This window comes from Haemorhous mexicanus, chromosome 17, assembly GCF_027477595.1.
Source record: "Haemorhous mexicanus isolate bHaeMex1 chromosome 17, bHaeMex1.pri, whole genome shotgun sequence".
Classification (NCBI taxonomy): domain Eukaryota; kingdom Metazoa; phylum Chordata; class Aves; order Passeriformes; family Fringillidae; genus Haemorhous; species Haemorhous mexicanus.
In genome coordinates this window covers 8,781,374-8,807,237 of record NC_082357.1, presented here as the reverse complement: position 1 = coordinate 8,807,237, position 25,864 = coordinate 8,781,374, and the positions used below count along the sequence as shown (strand labels likewise).

The 25,864-nt window shown below is 41.7% G+C and overlaps 2 protein-coding genes across 6 annotated transcripts; one reads left to right on the top strand and one right to left on the bottom strand.

Annotated features, from left to right (window-relative positions):
- Positions 1 to 70: 70 nt before the first annotated feature.
- On the bottom strand, positions 71 to 18,099 carry CCP110 (centriolar coiled-coil protein 110). 5 transcript variants are annotated; one of them, XM_059861375.1, is made up of 16 exons: positions 17,930 to 18,099; positions 16,463 to 16,516; positions 15,854 to 16,010; positions 14,770 to 14,898; positions 12,147 to 13,791; positions 11,372 to 11,493; positions 11,061 to 11,244; positions 10,263 to 10,399; positions 9,822 to 9,938; positions 9,461 to 9,562; positions 9,064 to 9,180; positions 8,826 to 8,905; positions 8,171 to 8,233; positions 7,195 to 7,254; positions 6,537 to 6,619; positions 71 to 2,360 (listed from the first exon to the last, which is right to left on the bottom strand). In XM_059861375.1, exons 3-16 carry the CDS (start codon positions 15,998 to 16,000, stop codon positions 2,308 to 2,310), a joined length of 3,039 nt encoding a protein of 1,012 aa, XP_059717358.1. In that variant the 5' UTR covers positions 16,001 to 16,010; positions 16,463 to 16,516; positions 17,930 to 18,099; the 3' UTR covers positions 71 to 2,307. The 5 variants fall into 5 exon arrangements, with proteins under 5 accessions (XP_059717358.1, XP_059717357.1, XP_059717359.1 ...); XM_059861374.1 differs by lacking the exon at positions 17,930 to 18,099 and adding an exon at positions 16,795 to 16,882; XM_059861376.1 differs by lacking the exons at positions 16,463 to 16,516; positions 17,930 to 18,099 and adding an exon at positions 16,795 to 16,882.
- Positions 18,100 to 19,145: 1,046 nt separating this feature from the next.
- Positions 19,146 to 25,001, top strand: GDE1 (glycerophosphodiester phosphodiesterase 1). Its single transcript, XM_059861443.1, has 6 exons — positions 19,146 to 19,474; positions 20,707 to 20,882; positions 21,989 to 22,094; positions 22,800 to 22,892; positions 23,505 to 23,716; positions 24,112 to 25,001. The coding sequence occupies exons 1-6, from the start codon at positions 19,220 to 19,222 to the stop codon at positions 24,257 to 24,259; spliced, it is 990 nt and encodes a 329-aa protein (XP_059717426.1). The 5' UTR covers positions 19,146 to 19,219; the 3' UTR covers positions 24,260 to 25,001.
- Positions 25,002 to 25,864: the final 863 nt, after the last annotated feature.

Sequence of the window (25,864 nt, the reverse complement as noted above, 5' to 3'; positions counted from 1 at the left end):
GCCCCGCCCCGCCCCGAGCGCGGGAAGCGCCTGAGGGGACAGAGCGCCGCAAAGAGCACAGAGGCACAGCTTGGTAAAGATTTAGAGTTTATTGTGCAGAATGCGTCAAGTAAAAAGCGAGACTGGTGAAAGTGAAACAAAGTACAAAAATAAATAGACTTCTGTAATGGTATCACAATTCCACACAAAATAAAAAGATAAATATGTATAAATACAAAACAGCAAGTACAAAACCAAATTCTGGCACTTGCCAAGAGAAAGGCCTCATGAAAGTTTAAAAAAAAAAAAAAAAAAAGACCCTTATGCTATAATGCCTTATTACACACTGGAAACATGCTTGAAGAACAAGAGGTTTAGATGTGAAACCCTAAGAGAAGGGAAACATTCATTTCTACTAACACACTAAACCTATCTGTGCATCAACATATTGCCTATGCTAATAATAAATACAGCACATCAAACATCCATTAAAAGCATCAATCTTTAGTGCTGCCATTTCAACAGCACCTTCTGCCCTCTCTGACACAGGTTACTCTCATCACTAAATTCTTCCCCTCTTGAGATGTTTTCCACTCCTAAGGAAAGCTGGGAATTAAAACACAGCTTTGTTGCTCACCGGGTGAGCAGGAAACTTGCCTCGGGTATTTTCCGTACTACAGCTGGGATTTTAAAGCACCACAGCATCAGTATGAAGGAGGCAGGTCTGCCACTGGTTAAACTCTTCTATTTACACCACCAGGGGAGCCCCTGGCCCCAGGCTTTCAAACAAAACCGAGCAGAGTCATTCTTCAAGGTGCTGGGGCAGTGTTTGTGCCATTCTGCAAGCATGCAGTTTGGGTAACTTAGTGCCTGGTGTAACACAGCTGTTCTGAACAGCATCATGAGCTGCAGAGGACAGACTTGGTGGCAGATAAAAGCCACAGGCTGGTGCCAACTCATCACTGCCCATGAAATAACTGTCCTCATCCCATTATTAATGTTCCTCTTTCATGCTATTTGCCACAAGGAAATTTTCAGTTAAGTCTTTCTTCTCTTACATTCATGTCAACACATTACAAAGCCTCCAAAGTTTAGTGTGTTGTATTGTATTGACACTGGGAAAGTGACAAAACATTACCTAATTTACATTCTGGCAGTCAGTTCCCTACTGCAAAGACTACACAGCTGAGCTTTTCTCTCTAGAACTTTGTTAATACCATGTCTCAAGTTCATTAAAAGAAGGTGGAGAATGATGCTCCCCTCAAGTTGATGGATAATATCCATCAGTTGGAAGACTAAGGTAGAATATGACCATGATCTTTTAACGTTAGACATTCATAAATATGAAAGTGTTGGGATTTGGTAGGGATTCCCCACCTGCAGAAATCATGACTTCAATACAAGGGCCTGTTAGATCACACAGCAGAAGATAAACTGCTCAGAAAAACTGCCACTGTCATCAATTAAATGTAACATATCTGAATTACTATTACAGACTGAAATAACTATTTAAGTCTGAAATGGTAGAACAGTTAAAACTGTACCTTCTGCAGTTTTTGTAGAACATACACATCTCCATGTTGGACAGATGTTTCCATAACAAAATGCAGTAGACAGCAGGGCAATAAAAACCCAGGGCCCTTTCAGTACAGTGGTTTCATCTACCACACATATAAATGCACATTTTTGGTTTGATCAGTGAAAGTTTGTCCATCAGCCCAACAGTGAATTTGGACCACATCTGTCCAGCTCAGCAGAAATACAAAACATTTGGTACAAGGCCTTTAGTACTGAAATTGAGCTAATCTCATTCCTACAGAAAGTACATTCAGAACAGCTGCTGACAAATTCACTGACTTGAAAGCTCACTTTTGTTTAAATTAAGTTTGGGGAGTTTTTTCACATTTAGCTGCTTTAACTTTATGGTATGAAACTAAATATATACCCATGACTTACTTATGTGGCACTCACACACAGAAATTGCAATTTAAGTAATGCAAAAAGCATATGTAAGACACTAGAATTAGAAAGTGTGAAAAAGTCACAAATTACCTTCATGTTGCCCCGTGCTAGTCTTTAAATAAACAAGATTATTAATCTTTTATATATTAATACTAGTCTGTACACAAGTTCTAACATGCAATTTTCCCACAAGCATTAGAGCTTCAAAGCAGCTTCAATATGATTGTGTTATGTGTCATCTGAAAATGACAAAGTAGGTTTATGGTGTCCAAATATACATCTGTGTAAAGAAGATGCAATATTAAAACTCTGTGCTGACAAAGCCATCATTAAAACAGCCATTTTATCCCAGTGAATGTTGTCTTCTTAAATTATCACAACATTTGGCTTCTTTCTTTGGGTTCTTCCTGCATATGCTCCTAAAAATAAGTAGAAACATTACCATATTACAATTAATAGTAATGGTTTTTGAGACAGGATTACCCAACAAAAATAGCTGAAAAAAATCAGGACCATTTTTTTTTTAAAGCAGTATTATACATTCAGTGACTACTTTTTAAATGACAGTTTTCATAACAGTAGACCCCAAAAGCCTTATGAAAACTTCCTAGAGGTTTAAAAGTAATGGCATTTTATAGTATTGCCTTACTTGATAACTATGCTATCTTCTTTTCTGCTATTCTAAAACAACTACAGCCACAATTTACACATTTTTAAAGAACTACTGCATAACCAAGATAGATGAAATGGCTGATTAAGTTTAACTATACCATGTATTACTTTTTTAAAAATTATCAATTAAAAAATATCATACATGTTGAATACTTAACATAACTCTTTCCTTTTGTCAGATTAATTAAAACAAGAGACAGCTGTAGGCTCCCACATGTCAATAAGACAACCAGAATTAGAGGTGCAGTATGAAAATCATCAGGCAGAGCCCTTATAAAAGGAAGGATGCTTAAGTAGAAAAATAATAAATAAAAAAAGTCTTTCCAGAGGGAACAAGTATATACACACATATATTAAAAAAATCCATATTATACTATGCATAGCACAAGTATCTTTCAGAAATGAGGGTTCAGCACTGCAGGCTGCTAAGAAGTAGCACAACTCAGCATTCTTTAGGTTCAAGCAGTTATTAAGAAAGTGCAGCAGTGTGAGCAAACCTTTCCACCAAGCAGTGAAAACCATATCACAGGGTGCAGAGCAGTGGGAATGGAAGACAGCCATGGAAGAGAAATGACGACCAGGCAGTAAATGAAGGTGACAAAGGAAGTGCCAGTCCTTTTTGGGCTCTTTGGCTACTCTTGGTCAGAGCTGCAGTGGTTACTTACAGGTGTCCCAGGGCTATGATCAGCACAGGCCAAAGCAGCTTTAGGAATGCCCAGAGCCCTCACATCTCCACAGGCTCCCACGACACAAAAGGCACTCTCACTGGCCCTGCCCTCCCCAGTGCTGTGCTCTTCACATCACCTGGGAGCTTCTAGGACAGACAACCAGGCTGACAGACACAGCCTTTTTTAGTGATTAACACTAGCCCTTGACTCACCTCAAGTGTCCTCCAAGTTATAGGACAATGTCCCACAAGGAACAGGATATTACAGTAATAGCACATGAGTATACAAAAATCCCCCAGCAATCTAGACTAAGGAATTGCTGAAGGCAAATTTGAATAAAAACAGTGACAGTTCTGAAAACAATTACCACCCATCCTTTTCCAGTGGCAAGGGGCAATCACATGAGGCCTCTCTCCTGGGACAAAGGACAGACCTGCCACTCACACACAGCAGGTCTGAGGCTTCCTGAAGTGCTGGCCTGAAAGCCAACACACTTCACAGCCCCCAGCACCTCACATGGGCAAGCTGTGCCCTTGGCTTGGCCAAGAGCTGCCACCACCCAGATACTCTGTGTGCCTCCTGCTTCTGTTTCCTTTCCACAGGAAAGGAAACTGGCCAGAGGAGATGAACAGGTCTTGCCATAGGAGCAACCTGATCTCAACCACCTTCAATCAGACCTCGTTAAATGCCCTGCCTGGCCCCACTTGCAAGTTACTGATGGAACATCTCAGCCTTATTTAAATTAATTGAACTTTAAAAAAAAAATTACTGATTTGCGAGTCTGTGCTTTTCTCTTAAGCACAGAACTTTCGAGTGAAGGAATAAAAACCAATGAAAACTAAGTTTAGGATTGCCACTTGATTCCTAAACAAAATGTCTGCTTGCCAGAAAAAGAACAATCAGGCTGAGTGGTATTAAAGCTGCAAAGCACTTTGCATATAGAATTTAAAACAACAATCAAGAGAACAAAAGAAAAAAACGTTGGACAAGTATGTTATTTTCTTCTGAGGGTTTGTCTCATATTGAAGCTGAATGTATTTATAATAACTGTATCTTACTAGTCCTCCTTCCCTTTTTGCCCCTCTAATAAGCACAATTTAATTGGTAGTCAGGAATGAAAAAAGAAAATAGATTAAATCAACACCCTATTTAACATTCTGCCAGACTTTTCACTACTCACATTTCATCCATATATAAAGGAAACCATATGCAATTTAAATATATTTAAATTAAGTTCTTTCATTATTGCAAAATTATGCATATTGTTTCTTCCATGCCCATGTAATTTCAGAATGCATTTCTACTCATTCAATACAAGAAGTCTAACCTATTTCTGAAGGAGCACACAGAAGTGTTGATACTGCACCACAGGAACATGGCTGAGTCCAAGCTCTACGTAAGGTTACACTGAGCAGCCAGAAGTAACCTGCATAAAACTGGTTAGCCACATCTGCCTGAAGTTCCAAGAAGGCCACTGCAGAAGGCATTCAGTGACTTTCCAGATAATTGACAAACAGCAACAAGGCAAAGAGAAGTTTGGAGATATATCCCAAAGGAGTTTTTTCATTGCCAAGTATGACCTGTCACCACTTTGGTAATTATGACTAAGATAATCCCCGGGACTTCCTTAGCAGAGCAGCACACGCTGCCAACACAGAATTCTGAGTGTTGAATGTTTATTGGATGTCTGGTGCCAGACACAATGTGAACACCACTGTGGTTCATTATGAGCTCAGTGGGAATCACATGGGTTTGGGTTTGGGACCCAAACCTGGAATCAGTGCCAGACCTGACCCTGACACCACCCTAACACTACTACTCTTTTACAACCTCTGTAATACTGTAACTGGCAGAGGTTTTGATTGTTTTGTTGTCCCTGTTTTAAGCATGCTCCTTTACTAGTCAGTAGCAAACCTGCAGATGAACACTTGCCTTAATGGCTACCTCTGGTTGCTAAAATTCTATTATTTACTTTTTCTGCTTTATATTTCAGGAAGGTTATTTATTATCTTTGCTAATTTTTCTGAAGAGTCACTGAGTCCAACCAAACAACTGCCTTGCTCTTCTTTGGTGATGACAGGAGAACTAAGTACAGAAAAATAAATGAACACACTCTGGTTGTGATCTCATCACCTGCCTTTTATCTCCCCCTCTGATACTGCAATGCTATCTGTGTTTATGCATACTGCCTCACTGTACATCCTTCTGTGGCCACTTCTCTTGACTTCACAAAGCAGCATCTGGGAAAACATCCCATTTAACCAGTGTAAAACACACTGCCTTCAAACTCACAGATACTCCCTGCCAGCATTGCTCTGGGGCACCAATAAATAAGCATTTCCCTTATAGGAAAGGTTTGATCCTTAACACATACAGATTATTTAAAAGGTTATGGAAAACAGTCAAAATCCTACTAAATTACACATTTCCCTTACTAAGCCCCAAAATTCCCAATTTTTATACTTGACTTGTGGAACTCTCCTTTGAGAACAAAGTCTAATTCAGATCTTATATAGTTTTAAAACCTATCAACCACTTTACCTTTTGATAAATCTAAGTTTATCATTTAAGAAATTTAAAATCTAATTTAAAATATAGAAATTGTGTAAGACCATTCACAGTGATTTATTAGAGGTTCAGCACTATTATCAAACCTTTTATATAAAAGGTAACCAATCAGTAATCTCTGTATGGTAGCACAGAACTACTCCACTTTTAAACTTGGGTCATTAAGACTTAAACATGCTGTAAGATGCTACAGGAATATATATATATACACATATATATATATATATATATATATATATATATATATATATAATTTTAGGACTGTGTGATGAGTGAACACTCTCTGAGGAGTTGAAAACTGTCCTTCCTGTCCTTTGAATATGCTCCATGCTGAAGATGTGTGTACAGAACTAAGAATCAAACTACATGAAGATTCTAATCCAAATCTAGTTTGACTACTAGCAATTTCTCAACAGCTCCAGTGAATATATCTGGCAATCTTTTTTATGACTGGGCATCTGGTGAGTGAAAGCAAATGAGCTGTGCAGCACATTCTATACACTGTGTTTATAGAATTTGAAAGTGGATGGTTCAGTTACCAGCACAGGTTTGTTTGAGAGATAGGTTAGACTTAAGGCAGAGCAAAGCAGGTGCACAAGGAAAGGAAAACAATATATTGCCAATTTACTTTTTCTAGATACTAGTAACTTATTTACTATAAGATCCAAGCACCAATTTTCTACACACCTGAAATAGCCTTGTTAGGCACTCTGCTCCCTGCAGCCTTCCTTCTATTTTGCTCAACCCCATTCACTGAGGTCTTAGAGGTTCTAATTAAATATAAAACAGTTAATAAGTCACTTGCAATAAAGTTGAAAGGCTGTATACAAAAATATAGACACTATCAAAATGTGTTTGGCATGAAAACATTTTTACAATGTCCCACAGAGCCTCCTCCTGAGCACCAGTACAGTTCCTATTGATATTATTATGGCTTACAAAGATACATTAAGTAGGAGAACATCTCCCCATGAACAGACTGAAAATCTCTATTGAAGAGACTGATTTAGTTTAGATAACATGGCATTACAGTCTACATAAAAAAATACAGTATTTCATTAAGTGGAAGCAAAGCTTCATGGAATGAATGTTACAAATAGAAATGTTGGAACAGTGTAAATGAAGACAATATACAAGAGGATGACAACAATAAATATTTTCCTGCAGTATAAGGTAAAACAAAGCTTCATCACTCTCTTAAAATACTGAGACAAGTAATTATCTTTACTCTGAACAACAGTTATACTGTTATGTGTATGTTATGTGTAAACATTATTCATCAATCACTGTTCTTGCACTTTGAAATTAGTTTCATCTTTAGGCTAGAAACATGCTGTGCTCTTACCCTTGTCTGCAAAGCAATCTATGAACTGGAGCATTCTGTCCTTGGTTTGGTTGAAGTATGCTGTTAAAACACAAACTTTTATTAGTGCTTTTTCCCTTTAAAAATAAAAGCCTCTCAAGAAATACCAAATTATGCATCAGCTTTCACATAAATTTCAGAAAGGCTAACAGGTTTTGTAATGCAAATGACACGTAGGCAAACTGGCTGGAATTGAAATTCCAGAATAGGATTACTACTTCCACTATTTAAAACAAAGAAACAAAAAAGCACACAGATAGATGTCCCTCAGCAGTGCCCTGGGTTCCCACTCATTGATGAGAACACAGGACAAAGGGCTGAATTGCTTACAGTAGTCCTTGAAGGCTGGACTGTATGAGTAGACAGCATGTCTTCAAAGCTTTTGGGTAAACATGGTTTAAAAACTGGTTTTAAGGGATGCCAGGTATCTGATTTTTAATATGAGATAAACGTGCAGACAGGCCTCATAAGAGAGCAGCTGTTACCTGCCTGAACAATATGTACTGAACACTGTAACTTCTGTGATCTAAGAAAACAATCACACAGGGCACAAAATTTTCTTCACATTAAAATGCTACTACTTTTCTGACAGCTTTCTAAAGATAAGCATTATCAATAATTCCACTGCAAAGTAAAGGGTATTAAGAAAAGTAGTAGTGCCAACTGAAGTTTAATAGTGCATCTCAGAGAAAAACCTTAAACCTGAGCACCAAGACTCAAAGCCATAAATAAATAACTTCTGAATATAAAATTTCAGAAATGACACTGAAGAAAACATATTTTCCTAACTTATAATGAGCTAATAAACCCTTTTCTCAGGCCATGGTAACCAGATTTCATTAATTTTCATTACCATAGTAGCAGGAATTGAGCTGATGGATGGCAAACCAACAGTACAGATCACATTATTGTAAGACAGTTTCTTAAAAGCATTTTAGTACAAGTAACCATCACCTACCGATTTTGAGGAGTTTTTTGTTTCATGATTATTTTTTTACTTGGTATTCCCATTTCTGAAGCCCTAGAGAAACAAAAATATTGAAACATATTTCAATTAGCAAATCATCATCCAGGTCTTGATCAGAAACACTCAGGGAAAGCCTACAAGAGGAACTACACCTGAATGTAATACTGCCAGAGCAGACCTACAGATGATCACTTCTTTACTCAAGAGCAAGTGTAACAAGTGTCCACCATGTTCCAAGATAATGCCTGCTACCATTCCCCAGAAAAACTTTGCCAGAGATACTCTATTAAGTTTCTTTATTGCTAGGTACTTTAGATAGATAAAATCACTTGGGGCACTTTTTATTTTTTACAGTTTGCAAAATCAACCATAAACTAAGCATCCACCACTGCATTATAGTGTAAATGCACAACTTAGAAAAAACATTTTTCTCCTTACAAACAGGAAGACTCTTAAAAGTAAGAGTAAAATACAATTAGCAAGACACCATTAACCTGGAAAGCTTTTTACTCATTCTTCCTAGCAGAGATGTCAGTTTGCAAAGAAACTGTTATTCCATAAACTTCTACTCACTATTTCCTATGCCTCCTACTCCTCTTGTATCCCTTCCACCAACCCTCCCCACCCCTGGGAGAGCTGCACATACTTCATGTACTTTTTCCTGTCCAGAGATTTCTGTGTGGCTGTGGAAAGTGTCACTCGCTCTCTTGGGCTCTTTACTTTATCCTAAAAAAAAGAGGATACAGAAGAAAGTGACCTACAAAAGCATAATTAAAAAATTCGATTTAAGAAACATTGTACGTGGCGAGGAAGAATCTCTTAAAAGCAAAATGACTCAGTACTTAAAGTCCTGCAACAGTTTACATTCCTGGGAGATAACACACCAGTTGCCTGAGCATCTTCTCTTTACGGACTTCGCGATCGTGCCGCAGGATGTTCATTCTCTCCGACGGGTCCATGGTGAAAAAGATGTCATGGATGTCATACAGGGCAGCTCGCAGCTGGAAAGAATCATTAAAATGTTCAGTAAATATTCAATCAGGTTTACATGCCCATGGTTTTGAACATCAAGCTCTTTTTGCTTTCAATCTAAACAAAACACTTCGTAGTTTTGAAAACCGTTTTTTGACATCAAATAGTTTTGTGTCAAGCAAAAAAATGGAATCTTCTCTTCTTTAAATGTTTTACTCTAAACAAAGCCACTCTCAAGGTTTCATGTATTTATGTTACAAAAGCAAAATAGCTAGGAAAGACAAAAAAAAAAGGTTTAAACTGTGTCACCTGAACCATTACTCTTTCATGAAGGGATGCATCTTGTGCTGACACACTTCCTCTTTTCAATGGGGCTTCAGACTGAAAATTTTTTATGAACTCCAGAGTATCCTGGGAAAGACGGGAAAATAAGAGTAAGCACCAGGCACAACCCTTCATAACAAAACAATCACTACAAACAGTACACACAGCAAACAGATTCTTTGTTTGACTTGGACTTTGTGACACTAAGCAATGCAACCTCAAACATGTTCATGTGCAGCCCCAAAATCTTCCGAGAACAGCAAATGCAGGATTTCATCTGTCAATGGAAGGCAGGAACAAAAACAAACAGAAGAACCTGCCTATTACAAAAAAAAGCTGATCTTACTTTTACAGTTTGCTTAAGATGTTTCAGTTTTTCTGTCTGCAGGAGTCTACGAGTGAGAAATCCCTTTGCCACTGCTGTGATCTTGTCAAACTTCATTTGTATCTCTGGACTGAAAACCTTAAAAAAAATCAAAGCTTTTTATAAATAAGCAAGAATTATGAATTATTTATCAAATAACATCCATCAAGTGACATAAGCTTCCAAGTAAGAAAAAAGCTGTTGATAAAGCTTTGACTGGGCTCAAAGTACCCACCATAATTTAGCAGAAGCAATATATTGTTATATGATTATTTTGCATACATGAATAAGAAAAATAACCTACACAATTCTCTTATGCAATCAAAGTTGACACAGGAACAGATACTAAAATTTTCTGTTACCAGTGCCTTACAAAAAAATGGGGGCCTTTTAAGATAAAAATAAATCTGTCTTTTTCCTTACCTGAATCCACCTAGTTTTGATCCTATTACTTGGCCTGCATACTGAAGTTTTTATAACTCCACTACCCGATGGTCCCCAGAGATAGAATGAAGTTTCACTTGTTGAAGAAAAGGTGTTGGGTGTTGTATGAGCAAAACCTGCACAGAAAGCAGAACACACAGTTCAACACATGCTTCTGCCCATGAAGTGATGCCTGTGTCTGTGGACACGCAGCTTGAGGGTCACTGCTTTGTCTGCAAGGTCAATTATAGACAAGAAGCAAGCTGAATATTTCTGATTGATTGCCATGCAAAAATTGCTTAACAAAAGACAGAACAAAACATTTCACAACGTTCTGGACAGGTGAGAGGTGTTCCATCAGCTATAGCTGTACTGCCTTGCAGTTGTGAAGCCCTGGCTGAGCCCCTCAAAACCTTCTACACAAATGTGACCACCTGGCCCAGTGCTGTGCAGCAACATGGCACGAGGATAATCTTTCTGGGACATAATGCAAATCCACATTCTCATCCTTGATCAAAGGAGGCTATTCTTGGCTTGTTTTCCTTGGATGTGCCCTAAAACAGTTACATAACAAACACAGTACATGGAACTGTTCAAGGATGGCTGAACCTGTGCTAAATGCCAGTGACACAAAGATGCAACAGCCTTTGTTTCACAAATGCTGCCCCCAGCTGAGGGCAGCAGCCTTCCGTGTATCCGAACACTGCACTCATCCACACAGTGGGCCAGCTGGGCCAGTCAAGCACTGTAGAACAAGTATCACAACATTTAATCTATATTCTTCCCTTCCAGTTTTACCAATGCTGGTGGAGTTTGTGTTATGGACTGTCTCCAGCTGAGACTGCACACTTTCCAGCAAGCCACTTTCACTTTTTTTCCTCCACTCCAACTCCATCCTGCTGTTAATATTCACTTTGGAAATTTCTATTTCCGTTGTAGTAATCTTCTCTCCTTTTGAATTTCTCTTCTTCTCTTCCAGTTCCTAAAAAATGAAGATTCAACCATGAGACTATTTTTCTAACTCTGCAAAGCAACAGAATACACATTCAAACCCAATTGCTTCCAGACAACACAAAACCTTTGCTTAGAATTTTTCCTGTTGACCTTACCTTCAATTCCTCTTGTTCTCTTTCTTGTTCAGCTATCAGAATGGACAGTTGTTGTGCATGCTGTTCTTCAAGTCTCTTTTTCACTTCTTCAAAGGTCAGCTCATTAGTTTTTAAAATACCTTCTGAGAAAATACATAACAAAGAATCAAATATTAAGTACCCTCTATATGATCTTTGCAGAGACATCCATCCTTTATCAGAGGTAATTTGCCTCATCAATAAAAAGTTAAAAAGATGTCTTTGATATCAGGTTTCCTTGATATCAAGTTCCCATTATGTACTGCACAGAACCCCATCATTTACTAGTCCTTCAAAATATTTGCACATGCATATTTGTGATCTAAACTTGTGAATGGAACAGTAGCATCAAAAGCCTATATTAAAATAGGGACATGGAAAATACAGCTCTAAGAATTCTTAGACTTGCTGGAGTGAATTAATGCTATTTATGCCACTTCAGCCTCATTTAGTAGAGACACGTGCAGATGTAACACAGTCTTGAATTTGAAGAAAATATCTACATGTTTTTCTTTTCATTTACATGGGGTATCTTTTCTTTTAGTAGTCTTATTTAGACCTCATGGCATAAGACAATCGTCTTAGTAAAACTAAATTGCAGCTCCTGGACTGAAACGGGAAATCAGTATTTGTGAAGTCAAATTAAATTAGAGAGATGAGGCTTCTGAAAAGAAACACCAATGACTAATGACCACTGATGATTTTCTAAAATATTTATAAACTGAAAAGTAACCCTCAAGTACAGGAAATCTTTTACCTTTTGTCATATTTTCAAGGACTGCATTCTTGGTAATGTAAACTGATCCCACGGGATATTTCTGCTCTTGCAACCACTGCTTCTCTTGTTCTTCCATTCCAACTCTGAGAACGCAGGAACTGTTTTCTTTTTGGCAGTTGTCAGTGTCCAAATCAAGTCTACGTTTTACCTTTTCAAAATTTTCTGGGAACTGCTCATTTGCTGAGGAAACATTTGGAGTGTTATCCAGCTGCTGTCGCACATTCTTGCTCTGCATTAGTAGCGGAGATGGATTTTCCACGTCGTAAGATTTATTGAGTTCCATTGGAGAATTACATTTAGTGTTTTCTGCCAAAGTAGCTGCTTTCATTTCATTCACAGCCAGGATCTTCTGTGTCACTGCAGACTGACTGATGGCAAAGGGCTCATTCACTTTTGGAGGTACCATACTAGGACAGCTCTCTACTTTATACGGCCCTCTGCTGTCCATCACCAGCTGTCCTTCCACCATAGCCGACACTGTCCCTCTGCTTTCAAAGAGCCCGAAGGAATGGCGATTTGGTTTGCCAACCCCCAACCCATCACAAGGGCCTAAGGAATTCCTGCTGACACCAGGAACTCTGCCAGGGCAGACTGTAGTGAAGTCCACCATGAACTTTGGCACCGATTCAGACACATTGTTTTTATCTGCAATATCTTGCATGATTAAATCCATTGTTCTACCCTTACCTTTAGGACTTAACTCATAAGCATTCACAGGGTTGTTTATAATGATGTGTCCCATGGATAAAGGTCGTGGGCGCCGTCGGTGCATTTTAGGGCTCATGCTTGGCTCTGGGCTTGGCAATTTGGCATAAGAGCCTGTGAGGCTCCTGACAATGCTACTGTCACGCTCAAACATAGAATTCTTTTTCAATTCCTCCTCTGAATCTGAATCCACCAAAGGGGGTGTTCCAACTCTCATAGGTATGTCCACTTTAGAAAAACTGGATAAAGTGGACATACTAGCGCTATTTGTATGAGTAGAGGCACAGTGGAGAAGGGTATTTGATTTATTAAGACTGGGTTTATCAAGTGTCTGAGCAGTGCAACTTCTGCCTGTAAGCTTTGCCCTCTCTTTGACAGAGTCAGTTGTTTTAACACCATCATTTTCTTTATCTGAATGACTTTCACTAGTACTCCTCTTTGAATTGCTTTTTGAGGTCCGCTTGCTCTGCTCTTTCTCTATGTACTCCCTAGACTTCTTTATCAGGTTCTGAAGACTCATTACACATGGATCTTGCACATCCTCATCTGATGGTGACCCCACTCGTCCCTCCTGCTTCTGCAGAGCGTGAGATGGGACCTTGTTACACACCTTGTCAGGAGATGCAGCCCTCGGACACGGCACATCTTCCGAGAAGCGACTCTCACCTGGCTTTGAAGAAGCATTTTCTTCTGCTGTTTTAACTACTTCTGTCCCATTTGATGTCATTTGCCCTGCAGTACCTGATGGTCTAAGTTCTGATGTCTTTTCCAGGTCCGTGGCACCCAGCCTTTCAGGAGTACAAGCTGAATTGATATCTGATAGAGCTGTGAAGCCAGTCAAAGCCTTTGAGTCCAAACCAGGGCAAGAACTCTCAGCTTTTGATGTGTTGACACCACTCATGCTATGTCCTTTCTTCATCTGCAAATTAAAATTTTTAAAAATGACAGATTTTCAGTGAAATCTCAGAATCTCAGATTCCTGCAAACTTGAACTTAAAAAAATGTTTAAAAACCAACTTTATTTAAGTGAGAACTACATGTTACTTCCAGCCAGCATTTGTTTAAAAGGATTTTCACACTACAATTATCCTATGAGCTGCATCTCAGATATCAAAACTACACATTTGAAAAAAAAAAAAAACCAAACAAACAAATTTACATTAGTTTTGTATTGAAAAAACTTTCCTGGTCTGCTGGTCAAACCCCAAACAAGCTGACTGTTGCCACACACACTCAGTAAACAATGCAAACTACAAAGTGTTGTTTGCCTCCTTGGTAACTCAGCAAACTCAGTATTAACTGTTTAAGCAACAGTTTAATCTAAAGGCTGTATTAAAGCTGTTCCAAAGACATAATCTTTGATTAGATGTATATAGTAGTCTCTTAAATTAAAACCTCTACTAAATTCATCATTGAAGCAAAGAAATTCATCATTGAAGCAAAGAACAAAATTAGTTGCAGTAAAATCTTAAAGCACACAACAGAATTTCAAGTTGTTGTGAAAGTAATTTTAATTCTGTAACCATAAAGTTGACTATAGATTACTTTATGATAAAGCTATAAGCTTGAAAATAAAGCAGCTCTAACACATAGGAGTTGTTCACTTCTTTTAACAATCTAGTTGTTTCCAACACTCTTACAAAAGAAGCAGTGAGCTCTGTGTTTTGCATACAGAAAAGAAGCAGTGAAAAGCAAGCCCATGCACTACAGTGAGTCTCAGTAAATGATCATTATCAGGACACACAGCATGAAATACCAGCAAATGCTGGCTCTGGAGAGTTAGCTGCTACTCATTTCATGTTTATACTGGGGAATACTTAAACCCCAACATGTTCTCAAAATGTCTCTAAGCACTGATTTTCTGTAAATCAATGAGGCAGCTTTGGACAAACACTACCTGGACATTTTCTACAATCTCCTGAACACGAGTCAATAAAGCTTTTTTCCGGGACTCCCGTTTCCTGCTCTCTAGCTCCAGTGCTTTCTCCTTATACTGCTGTATTTCCTTTTTCTTTTCAAGGCTAAGCTGTAAAACAGAGTGTAAGAAACATGGTTTATATCACTAAATGCAAATTTCAATACAGAATTACAGAAATAAATTCAAAAGAAAAAAAAAAGAACAAAAAAATTAGAAGAAAACACCTGAGATTTTGTGCACATGTTAAATGACAGCTTCTTCTCAACCAATTTTTTTAAGGGAAGGTGTACAAAATGCCTTCTTGGCACACATGCAAATGAACATGAATTTAAAACACATTTATAAAATTTTCCATGAACAGTACATGCTACTGTATCAGTCTGACACAGGATTCAGAGATTTTTTTAAAAACCCTTACAACATCCATGCACTTGTAAATGAAGAATGTGACAATATATCTGCAACTTATATCTGCATCATGATTTTTGGACATTGTAAGAGACTCTCTCCCATTTCTTCCCATCACTGAAACAAGGAAGTCAGCTGCAGTACTGCAGGAACTACCAACAATCTTCAGCTTAGCTCTGTTTGCATTAGCACAGAATGACTTAACATAATTGATGAGCCTGTGGAATACATTAGAGGAAGATGCAAACATATGCAAAAAAAAAAAATCCTTAAAAGCTTTTTAACTACCTTGGTATTTCTTATTTACATTTTTTACACTATTAAAATAACTCACATGTTCAATATTTGAAATGTCAATATGATTTTAGGTGAAGCCCAGCAGTAACATTTATTGAAAACAATCAACATTTGTGCTCCCTTTAGGAAGATAACTTCTAAAAAAATTAAAGGAAATGTAGTCAGTGTGAGGCGGGGGGAAAAAGTATATTTAACCCCTTATTTTGTAAGATTAAGGCTATGAATGCTTAGAATACACTAAGTAGCAGGTCAGATGACACAGGCATCTTCAGTAGAATCATTACATGTGCACATCAAAGCTAGTGCCAATAGCACAGTTAGCACACCAGGGAGGAAAAGGAATAAAAAAAAGCCTTACCAGAGGGGAAAGCACAGGAACTCCATAGAATTGAATGAGGGAGACATTTTTGTTCTGAACAGTCAAAGAGATTTCTCCTTTTATTGCCTCTTCCTGGATTCTGGAAAGATGCTTCCTACAGAATATTTCATAGTCCTCCATCTTCATGTTATCTAAGCTGCAAAGAATAACAGCATTACTCTTCCATGTACTTCCAAGACATTGAAGGGAAAACAACACCACCACTAATTCTGTGTCACTAAGTTTTGAGAAGCAAATTCTACATTAGAAAACTGAATTAAGTTTCTCTTCCTCCTATCATTAACAAAGCCTGCAAAACTCTTCATTATTTTCCCCTATGAAAGGAGAATCCACATATATGAGCAAAAAAGGATGATCACGAGCACACAGAGAAGAAAGCAAGCATTGAGATAATCAGGATTTACAAAACTGTACCTGCTATAGATAATTTTCATCAAAGACTAAACCTTTGAGATCTTCCACAACGAGACAGGTTCTATCAACTGTTAAAAAAACCCCAAAACCCAGCCCAAACAAAACTGCAGCCCAATTGGATTAAAAAAAAAAAAAAAAAGAAAGAAAAAAAAAAGAAAAAAAAAAAGCCTTTACATGTTTAGGGGGCTGAGAGAAATTCGTGTTTCACTCCCGTGAGCCTCCGTCTCGCTACATCAAGAGAAAGAAAGAAAGAAATAAATTACAGCCATGTCTCCTTAAAAGCGGCCAAACATCTGAAACATCTGTCACTGCCCGTCCCCACCGGAGCGAGCCCTGCAGCGCCGGCAAGGCCTGACAACGCTTTGTTCCCTGGCGCGCCGCTTCGGCCGATTCCTGCCCGCCCGCGCCGGGGCTCCGAGCCCGCCCCGGGCTGGGGCCGATGCATCACCTCCCCCGGACCCCGGCGCTCCCCCCCACGGCCCCGGACCCGTCCAGCGGCTCGGTACCTGCGCGGGGCCGGGCTGGCAGCGGCTCCCCGGCAACCGCCGCCGAACGGCCGGGCCGCCGCACTACGGCCCCCAGCGCGCCCCGCGCCGCCCGCCCCGCCCCGCGCCGCCCCGCCGCCTTCCGCGCTCCCAACGCCGACGGACGGAGCCCTGGGGCGGCCTGTCACCGTCCCCGCACACAGCCGCGGGACAGCTCTGCCGTGCCTAGGGAGCGCTCAGCAAGGCAACCCCAGCTCAGCGAGATGAGAGGGGATGGAGCCATCCCGGTGGCATTTCCAGCCATTTCCACCCACAGCTCTCCCAGACAAGTTCCCCTGTTAGCACGGGTGAAATCTGTTCTGCTTCATCCCATTACATATCACACGGCTCTGCAGTCCTGGTGCAATCAGGAGCACAAATGTGCCGCCGCAGGTATTAGATTCAGCGAGCATGCTGTGATAAGAGAGAGAAACATGCACACCCGATCCCATGCTCTGTGAGGACAGCACCCACAAGGACAGCATCCATGAGAGCACCACCACTGACATCCTATCCCTCCTGCCCGGGCAGCAGCCAGCTGCCGGTCTAGCCAGTCCAGCAGCAGGTAACACTCACCTGTCAGGCAGGTCAGGTGGAAGGAAAATCCACACTTGTTTGCCAGCACTTGGCCCAGGCATAATTAATTTAAATATATGGAAGCATCTTATTCCCAGCATTTAGAGCTGTTAAAGCTGTCGTTCTTGTTTCAAGAAACAAGTTCGTCATCTGTTACCTCTTCAATGATCTTTGAGGGGCTTTATTTTTTTTAATTTCATCTTTAATCTTAACAAATGCTGTTGTTTATCGAAAGGTTTTTTAAATATGTTAGACATCTAATTAGACATCTGCATACATATCTCTGATTATTCTTCAGCTACACCTGGCAGAAACACAAAACCACTGACAGAGTATCTGAGAAGCTCTGAACCAGCTAGGACACTATGTGACAAATATTCATCTCAGCAATTTTTAAAAAAACTTTTACAAAAGGAAACAAAAACAACCGTTCAGAAGATGGCCTCATGCCTGTTCTACCTCTAGTTGGTCAGAGCTCCTCACTGGAAAGTCAGTTGCTTCCCATCCTTCACACCAAAAAGACGGCCAAAACCCCACTTACGTTAACACAAACTGCTAGTTCCTCGGCTTTGCTATTCCACTTCTAAACATGCCAAATTTCCCCAACCTTCACTTAACGGGTTGTTTTCGTGCCGTGTTGCTCATGTCTCTGGATTCCTGGCGGATGTTGACACAGGGGTCAGGGGGCAGAGCCGCGGTCCTGTCCCGCAGCAGCCGCCGCTGTCCGGGCAGGGAGCACCGCCCGCTCCTCCCGGGCCTGGCCCGTGGGCAGGCACGACTGCAGAGTCAGCTACATAAAACATACAATATATAATGCTGTATATAACAAACCCAGCAAGCAGCTGGAAAATAATCACTATGGATGTTATGTTTCTAATTAGGTAGCTGGCATAGCTGCAGAAAGCCCTCAACACTCTCCATACACACGGGTGTTCTGCGACTCCCTGGACAGCGCTACCTTTCCTTCCATTAGCACCCTTTACTTTTATCTGCACCATGTTTTATCAGGAACAGCCCCTGTTTGCCTCAGTGCCCCAGGCTCCATCAGGAACAGCCCCTGTTTGCCTCGGTGCCCCGTATTCCATCAGGAACAGCCCCTGTTTGCCTCGGTGCCCCGTGTTCCATCAGGAACAGCCCCTGTTTGCCTCGGTGCCCCGTGTTCCATCAGGAACAGCCCCTGTTTCCCTCGGTGCCCGGCGTTCCATCTGGAACAGCCCGTTTGCCTCGGTGCCCGACGTTCCATCAGGAACATCTCCTGTTTCCCTCGGTGGCCCGCGCTCCATCAGGAACAGCCCCCGTTTCCCTCGGTGGCCCGTGTTCCATCAGGAACAGCCCCTGTTTGCCTCGGTGCCCGGTGTTCCATCAGGAACAGCCCCTGTTTCCCTCGGTGCCCCGTGTTCCATCAGGAACAGCCCCCGTTTCCCTCGGTGGCCCGTGTTCCATCAGGAACAGCCCCCGTTTCTCTCGGTGCCCCGTGTTCCATCAGGAACAGCCCCTATTTCTCTCGGTGCCCCGTGTTCCATCAGGAACAGCCCCTATTTCTCTCGGGGCCCCGTGTTCCATCAGGAACAGCCCCCTTCCCGCATGCCCCTCCCAGCGTTACCTGAGGCGGTACTTGGGGCCCGGGCCCGCCCTCAACGCGGCCGGCGGGGCCGGGCGGACACTGCGGGCTCTGATTGGCCGCTGCGCTGACAGCCGAGTGCTGATTGGCCGGCGGATGGCGCCGCCGTCGCCCTTGGCGTTCGGAGAGGCGGGGCCGTTGTTCCGGCCCGGCACCGACGGTGACCCCGGCCCCGACGGTGGCCCCGGCCCGGCCCGGCCCGGCCCGGCCATGCTGTGCCACGGCGAGGGCCTGCTGAGCTCCCTGACGGCTCTGATGGCGCTGGCGCTGGCGCTGAGCCGCAGCCCGGCGCTGGCCTGCCTGCTGCCGGCCGGGCTCTACCTGGCGCTGCACCTCTTGGCCCTGGAGCCCGCGCCGCCCCAGAGCGCGCAGCGCGTCCTGCGGCCCCGCGGCGCCGCCGCCCGCATCGCGCACCGCGGCGGAGCGCACGACGCGCCCGAGAACACGCTGGCCGCCATCCGACAGGTCAGCACGGGCCCCGGGGCTGGGGGTTGTGTCTGATAATCCGCCCTTCCAGCAGCAAGCCGTCCTCAGCGTGAGTAACTCGGGCTCTGCCGATAGCTGCTGGAAGCTGTGTGGGTGATTGAGCCTTCATCCCAAAGGGAACTTCAGCTCCGAATCTTGTGGGAGCTGTTATAGCCTTGGTGCTGATGGGTGTTTCAGCGGTGCGGCGATAATGAAATACTGTGTTTCGTTCATGTAGCAACAGCACACGGAGAGCGGACAGCAAGTCAGTAACAGGTTGTTTGTTTTTTTAACCTTGAAATTCTGTGATGAAAATCCACATTTAGGAGGAAATCTGGTACCAGAACTTAACTGTGGGCAGCCCTGCCATGCCTTACTACTGCCTCGTCTGCAAGGCATCAAGGCACAGCCAGAGTTCAGAGTCTCTTTCTGAGAATCATTTGAAATAGTGATTATCAGTCTCTGCAATGTAGCGTTTCTGTGAGCTTGAGATGTTGCTTCTCTGAGGATCTCTTACCTTTGTGTGAGACAGGTTCTTAGTCCTGATAAATTCTGAAGCTGCACAGTCCTTTTGTGGCAGACACCTGGCGGTAACCTCTGTACCCGGTTTTTGTCTTTCTGGTGCATTGTCCCTTTTCCCAGGAGGGCATTTGTCCTACAGAGCAATTGGTGTTGTTAGCACTTCACTCAAGTGTTTTTCTGAAGAGTTCTTGGGAAAGATCCAGGGCAGGAAAAGGGTGTATGAAATGTTCTAAGGCAGCCTGGCTGCTTCTTGCTCTCTGATATGGCTACTCCTCAGAGAGGAGCAGAAATTTGCCATCCATCTACTGCTTGGTATACATGTGGTAAGCAGTGTTGACTAAGTGTTAAAGTGTAGACATTTGCTTTTCTTGTCTTTCAGAAAATAACATAAGGACTCCAGGGCTATTACATCAGAAGGAGAGACCAGCATTCTTTTCTGCATTTTTATCCTGAAACAGTTTCAACCCCAAGACTGAGGCAGAATTATTATGGTTTCAGCTGTAAAATAGATTAGATGGTTCAGTTGATTTTGGAATACTCAACAATGACTTGGATAAAACCTGCTTTTTTCTGCAGATGCAGACTACTGAAAAGTACATTAATATGTTATTATTTTTTACCAAAATACAAGCTAATTGTAGCTGTACCTGTGTTGAATCTATAAAGCTGTCTCTTCTGTTGTGTATGTGATTTTTAAAATTTTTTTTAAGGCAGCTGAGAATGGAGCAACGGGTGTGGAGCTGGACCTTGAATTCAGTGCAGATGGTGTCCCCATTCTCATGCACGATGACACAGTTGAAAGGACAACTGATGGGGCTGGGAGACTGCAGGACCTGACTTTTGAGGAAATCAGGAAGCTGAATCCAGCTGCAAAACACAGGCTACGGTAAGTGAACTGCTCTGAAATTACTTTCAACAGTGGAAAAATATTGATGAACAAAATTATTGATTTGATCTATCACTGATGAACATTTTTTAAATATAAAATTTAGTCCTATATTTTACTTCTAATTTTATTTTAGAGGTGTGTGAGACTATATCTCCTCACTCATCAGTAGATTAGGAACAGTGAAACACAGTCAAGATAAACTGGCTTTTGAGGACAAAATCCACAGGCATCTAATGTGAAACAGGTCAATATCTACATAAGCTTGTCCTGAATTGACTGCAGGACACTGAAGGTGCTGGGATCTTCATAATATGTCAGAATTGGCTAGAGGAATTACTTCTAAGATTAGTTTTATTCACATGTATTTCTTGACTGATGGTGTTTTGGGGATTCTACACATCAGGTTTATACTGTTGAAGAGGAGCTGACAGATTTTGGGTGCATCACTGTGACCCTAGTGGCTGATTAGGTCATTCCTCGGGGTATGCAAAGGGAATTATTTTTATATATTATTAAGAATTTGATAACAATGCAACTTGTGAAGTATCATAAGTGAGTCCATTTCAGAGGAAGGACTCTGTGTGTGCTCCTGAGACACTGCATTAGGGAATTCCAGAGCTGCAGATGTGCCTCCTGTGAGTGTGTGGCACAGGGAGTATCCTCCCTGTCTCACTGGAAAGGTGATCACCTGGGCCAGGCAGGGGGAATTTCCACAGTAGTGACTGCTGAGCAGCTGCTGTTCACTGTCAGGATCTGTTACCCCCATCAGGGATGATTTATTGATGGGAGAAGCTGCTTCTGCTGATCCTCAGCTTGCCCTGCCTGTTCTGCCAGGATCTGCATTTCTGGCTCAGGGCTGGGGAGTGCAGTAGGAGCAGGAGGAAGGCAGCAGTTGGGACTGAAAGCTCGTTTGTGGGAAGGAGGTGAAGATCTGGGGCTGGTGTTTTGAGGTGGGACACGGGGCCAGTGAGCACTGGATCCCACCTCCAGTTCCAGTGCAGCAGCAAACTGTGTTGGAGTCAGCCCTGTTGGTGGTGACATGCAGGCCCATGTGTGTGCACATGTGTGTTGACTGCATTCCAAGGAGTTCTCTGTTTCTACAGGAGCCAATTCCAGGATGAAAAGGTGCCAACTCTGAGAGAAGCTGTTGTGGAGTCTATGCATCACAATCTCACAATCTACTTCGATGTCAAAGGCCATGCAAACCAGGTACTGCTCACTGCAGCATGACACCTCCCCTCACCCCTGCTTTGGCTTCCCGACCTGCTGGTCTCAGACTGCTCCCTGGGGTACAGTCCCTTTTTAACATGAGTGAGCCCAGGCCTGCTGCTTGTGACACCCTGAGCTGTCCTGGGAAGCTGCAGCTTAAGATTGGCACAAGGCTTGTGCAAGTGTTGCACTCAGCTCCTGTGAAACAGAGCAAAGGGAATTCCCTGCTGTGCTGAGGGGAGTCACAACCTCATCTTCAGCCTCCAGCAAGGGATCTATAATTTGTATTACTGAAGGCAGATGCAAATGATCCATCACTAACATTTTACATAAATTAATTTTTTTCTTTAGCCTAGCAAAGTATAGAATAAATAATTTTCCTCTTCAACTAAAACCTGGGTAGTACTAAAAATTATATCCACAACATATTTAAGGGCATTTCAAACACTGAGAATCCTACTCATTATTGTAAATAGAGTAATGGACAGAAATTCTTTTGCTAAAAAAAAATCAAAATACCATTTTTGAACCAAAATATCATTTCTGTGTTAATGCTATAAACAAGATACTGTTTTTCTTCTTCTCTCTTTCTATTTTATCTTGCAACACAGCAGGAAAGTATTTTTAAGATTGTTCTAAAATGACTTTGCAGTGTAAATTAAATATGAGTGTATGTATAACATCTCTGTGTGTCTCTAATTGCAGGCAGTTGATGCCCTGAAACAACTCTACCAGGAATTTCCACAGTTGTATAACAGCAGCATTGTCTGTTCTTTCATGCCAGATGTTGTTTATAAGGTGATGTTTCCTAAAAGTTTATTTTTAATTTTTTCAGTCCTGTCTGGGGATTTCAGTATGGTATTAAACTCCCAGTTCCAGGTTACTTTTTGGCTGTTCAAATGCCTAAGGCTTTTAAAAACAAATGAAGCATAATGCATAATCCTATTAGATGACCCTACTCATTAGTTGCAAATAGGAATCTACAGCAATTCCCTCCTTTCTGAAAGCATTGCAGACAAATGTGCATTGCTCTTCTAGCTGGTGTCTGGCCAGGTATCTCTGTGCAAGGTACTCGCTAAATAAACCCTTTTTATTCTAGATTATTCCTAAAACTCTATCCTCATTGCCAAGTCTACTTACATTTTTTCCATTATATACATTGCATGACTGCTGTGTAATTTCTTTAACATAAGAGCTGGTGCTTATTCAGTATGATTTGAAGAAAAAAACCCTGTAAAATATAAACATCTTTCTAAAAGAGTTACAAAAGGATCTGGAGGGGAAGGGCAGAAGGATTCTGGTAGAGTTGTAAATGCAAGCTCGGACTTAGTCTCTCATATATCTCAAAAATTGTATTTAATGCAGCTGGGCTTTTGGATGAATTACAGTCTTTTCTCCTTGGTCCTCCAGATGAGACAAGCTGACAGAAATGTTGTGACAGCACTGACCCACAGGCCCTGGCAGCTGAGTCACCTGGGAGATGGGACACCCCGATTCAGTTCCTCCTGGAAGCACTTCTTGTACATGGTGATGGATGTCATTCTGGACTGGAGCCTGCACAGTTTCTTGTGGAGATTGTGTGGGGTTTCAGCTTTCCTCATACAGAAGAATTTTGTTTCTCAGTAAGTGCTGAAGTTTGCTCATTTATCAGGAGACATTCTCTTCTGTTAGTATATAGGGTGGAGTTAACACAGTATGTGCTTATCAAAATGTTCCATTTAGTGTTGCATGAGGTGTCTTGATAATTTCTTCACTCCATGCTGTTTTATGATTTTAAGCCTCTGTCTTTTTTATCTGAATTTTTACCTTCTGTTAGAGCCTACATTTAATCTCAAAAAGTATTTGTTGCTTTTGCCTGTTTACAGTAAGAAAACACAAAAAAAAGGTTGCAGAACATGACACACTTGTTCCTTGATGTGATGCTGATGCAAGACCAAAACTCAGCTGTAGCCTCAGCACTGCCTGCCTTAGCTCTGTTAGTGTCAGGCTGCTCTCAGGGTGTCTCTGTTCCTTGCAGGGACTATGTGAGGCACTGGTCTTCCAGAGGAATTCGAGTGGTGGCCTGGACAGTGAACACATTTGCAGAGAAAAGCTACTACGAGAGTGTACTTGACTGCAGCTACATCACCGACAGCTTGGTGGAGGACTGTGACCCCCACTACTGAGCCAGCCAGGCACACTGCCCTCCTGGGCAGGGCTGCAGCCAGCAGTGCTGATGGACTGCTGAGGAGAGCTCTGGGAAAGGCAGAGCAGCACTTGGCTTCTACCTGTGGTCACATCTCAAATGCAGGTGCAACCACAGAGTCTGAGGAAATCACTGTCATGTGAGAGAATCAGATAATTTTGGTGTCAAAATTTCAAATCCTAAATTGATGTTGGTAATTTTAACTAGCATGTCCTACAAGTGTATACTAATTTGAGGTTGATTTATAGCACCTTAAGATCATTTACATTACTATTCTTAAAGCAGAAACTGGAAATAATGGTACAATGGTGCCAAAATAGAAGATGAGTATATTTCCCTGCCCTGTGTGGAAAGATGGTTGTGCTGAATACTGATGAGGAAAAAAAGCCAACTTTCCATGTGTGATGTGAAGGTTATGAGAATTAACAAATAAAACTTGATTAGCTTCTTATCTTCCAGACCTTTTAAGAGAAACAGTGGAGGATAGGAAATTGTTTCTTCTAATGAAGAAAAAAACACAGCACATGAATGTATTTATTTTTAAGATAAAGCTATATATAGAGTGCTGGTAAGCAGTAGAACAAATGGAGCTGAAATGTCTTTTTAGTTTGCTTTTGGCTGCATGATTGAAGGGCACTCAGAGGGATATGGAAACTGTAATCCAGATTTAACTTGAACTCCAAAGAGTCTGCAGTTACAATAAACGAGTCTTTGACAATTCATGGGGAAGTGTTCTTTATCAGCTGTGCAGAAGGGTATTTATATAAAATGTCAAAATTAGTGCAGATTGTCCCAATTAGGGTAAATCCAAACTTCTGGAACACCACAGATTCATGCTACGACCTGCTGGGGCGGATGGATTTCTTGTTTCCTGAGCTCCATCCAGGCACAAAGAAGCACAAAGGAGGTGCTTTTCCCTGTCACTCACCCCCTGCACTGCAGAAGCAGCAATCTCAGCCTCCTGGTGCACATCCTATAGAATGTGTAGGTTTATGTCCAGATCCTGTCCTGCCCTTCCTGGGTACTGTGGCCTCTGCTGTTACTGCTGAGCCCCTCAGGGGCTCCCACTGAAGGGCAATGACTCTTCATGGCTCATGGCCCTGCTCCAAAGGTCCAACTGGGGTTGCTGCTTGAGTTTCTGGCACTGCTGAATCACCACACTCAGTGCAAACACCAGGTCCATGTCCAGTGCCCACAGCCAGGCTCCACAGCTGTATGTGCAGGGAAACAATAAAACTGAATCTCTGCTCTTGCCTTGTGTGTAAAGTTTGTCCTTTTCTCTGTGCCTGTGGTGGCTGGCTTGTCTTCAGCCTAAATTATGAGCAAGATGAAAAGATGTGCCTCTTTCCAGAGCAACAAGGGAGGGAAAAAACAGGCACTAGTAGAAAATGAGCTAAACAAAACAAAAATTATCGTGGTGGTAGCAAAGTTGTAGTCTTGAATAAAAAGAAGCTGGATCAAATGTCACAGTCATGTATGATAAAAATATGTCTTAGTTGTGTTATTTCCAATCAATCCTTTGTAGTAAAAGACATGTAAAGTTACAGTTTACAAGCAATACTTTTACACAGATGACAATTTGATA

Excerpts from the sequence above, each read along its gene's own strand:
- CCP110 (XM_059861373.1), bottom strand. The coding sequence starts at position 16,308 with ATGAAAATTATCTATAGCAG. Across the intron at positions 16,011-16,288 it reads ATGAAAATTATCTATAGCAG|CTTAGATAACATGAAGATGG; the intron begins GTACAGTTTTGT and ends TATTCTTTGCAG. Across the intron at positions 11,494-12,146 it reads CCTTGAAAATATGACAAAAG|AAGGTATTTTAAAAACTAAT; the intron begins GTAAAAGATTTC and ends GTATTTTCTCAG.
- GDE1 (XM_059861443.1), top strand. The coding sequence starts at position 19,220 with ATGCTGTGCCACGGCGAGGGCCTGCTGAGCTCCCTGACGGCTCTGATG. Across the intron at positions 20,883-21,988 it reads GCTGCAAAACACAGGCTACG|GAGCCAATTCCAGGATGAAA; the intron begins GTAAGTGAACTG and ends CTGTTTCTACAG. Across the intron at positions 22,893-23,504 it reads TGCCAGATGTTGTTTATAAG|ATGAGACAAGCTGACAGAAA; the intron begins GTGATGTTTCCT and ends TTGGTCCTCCAG.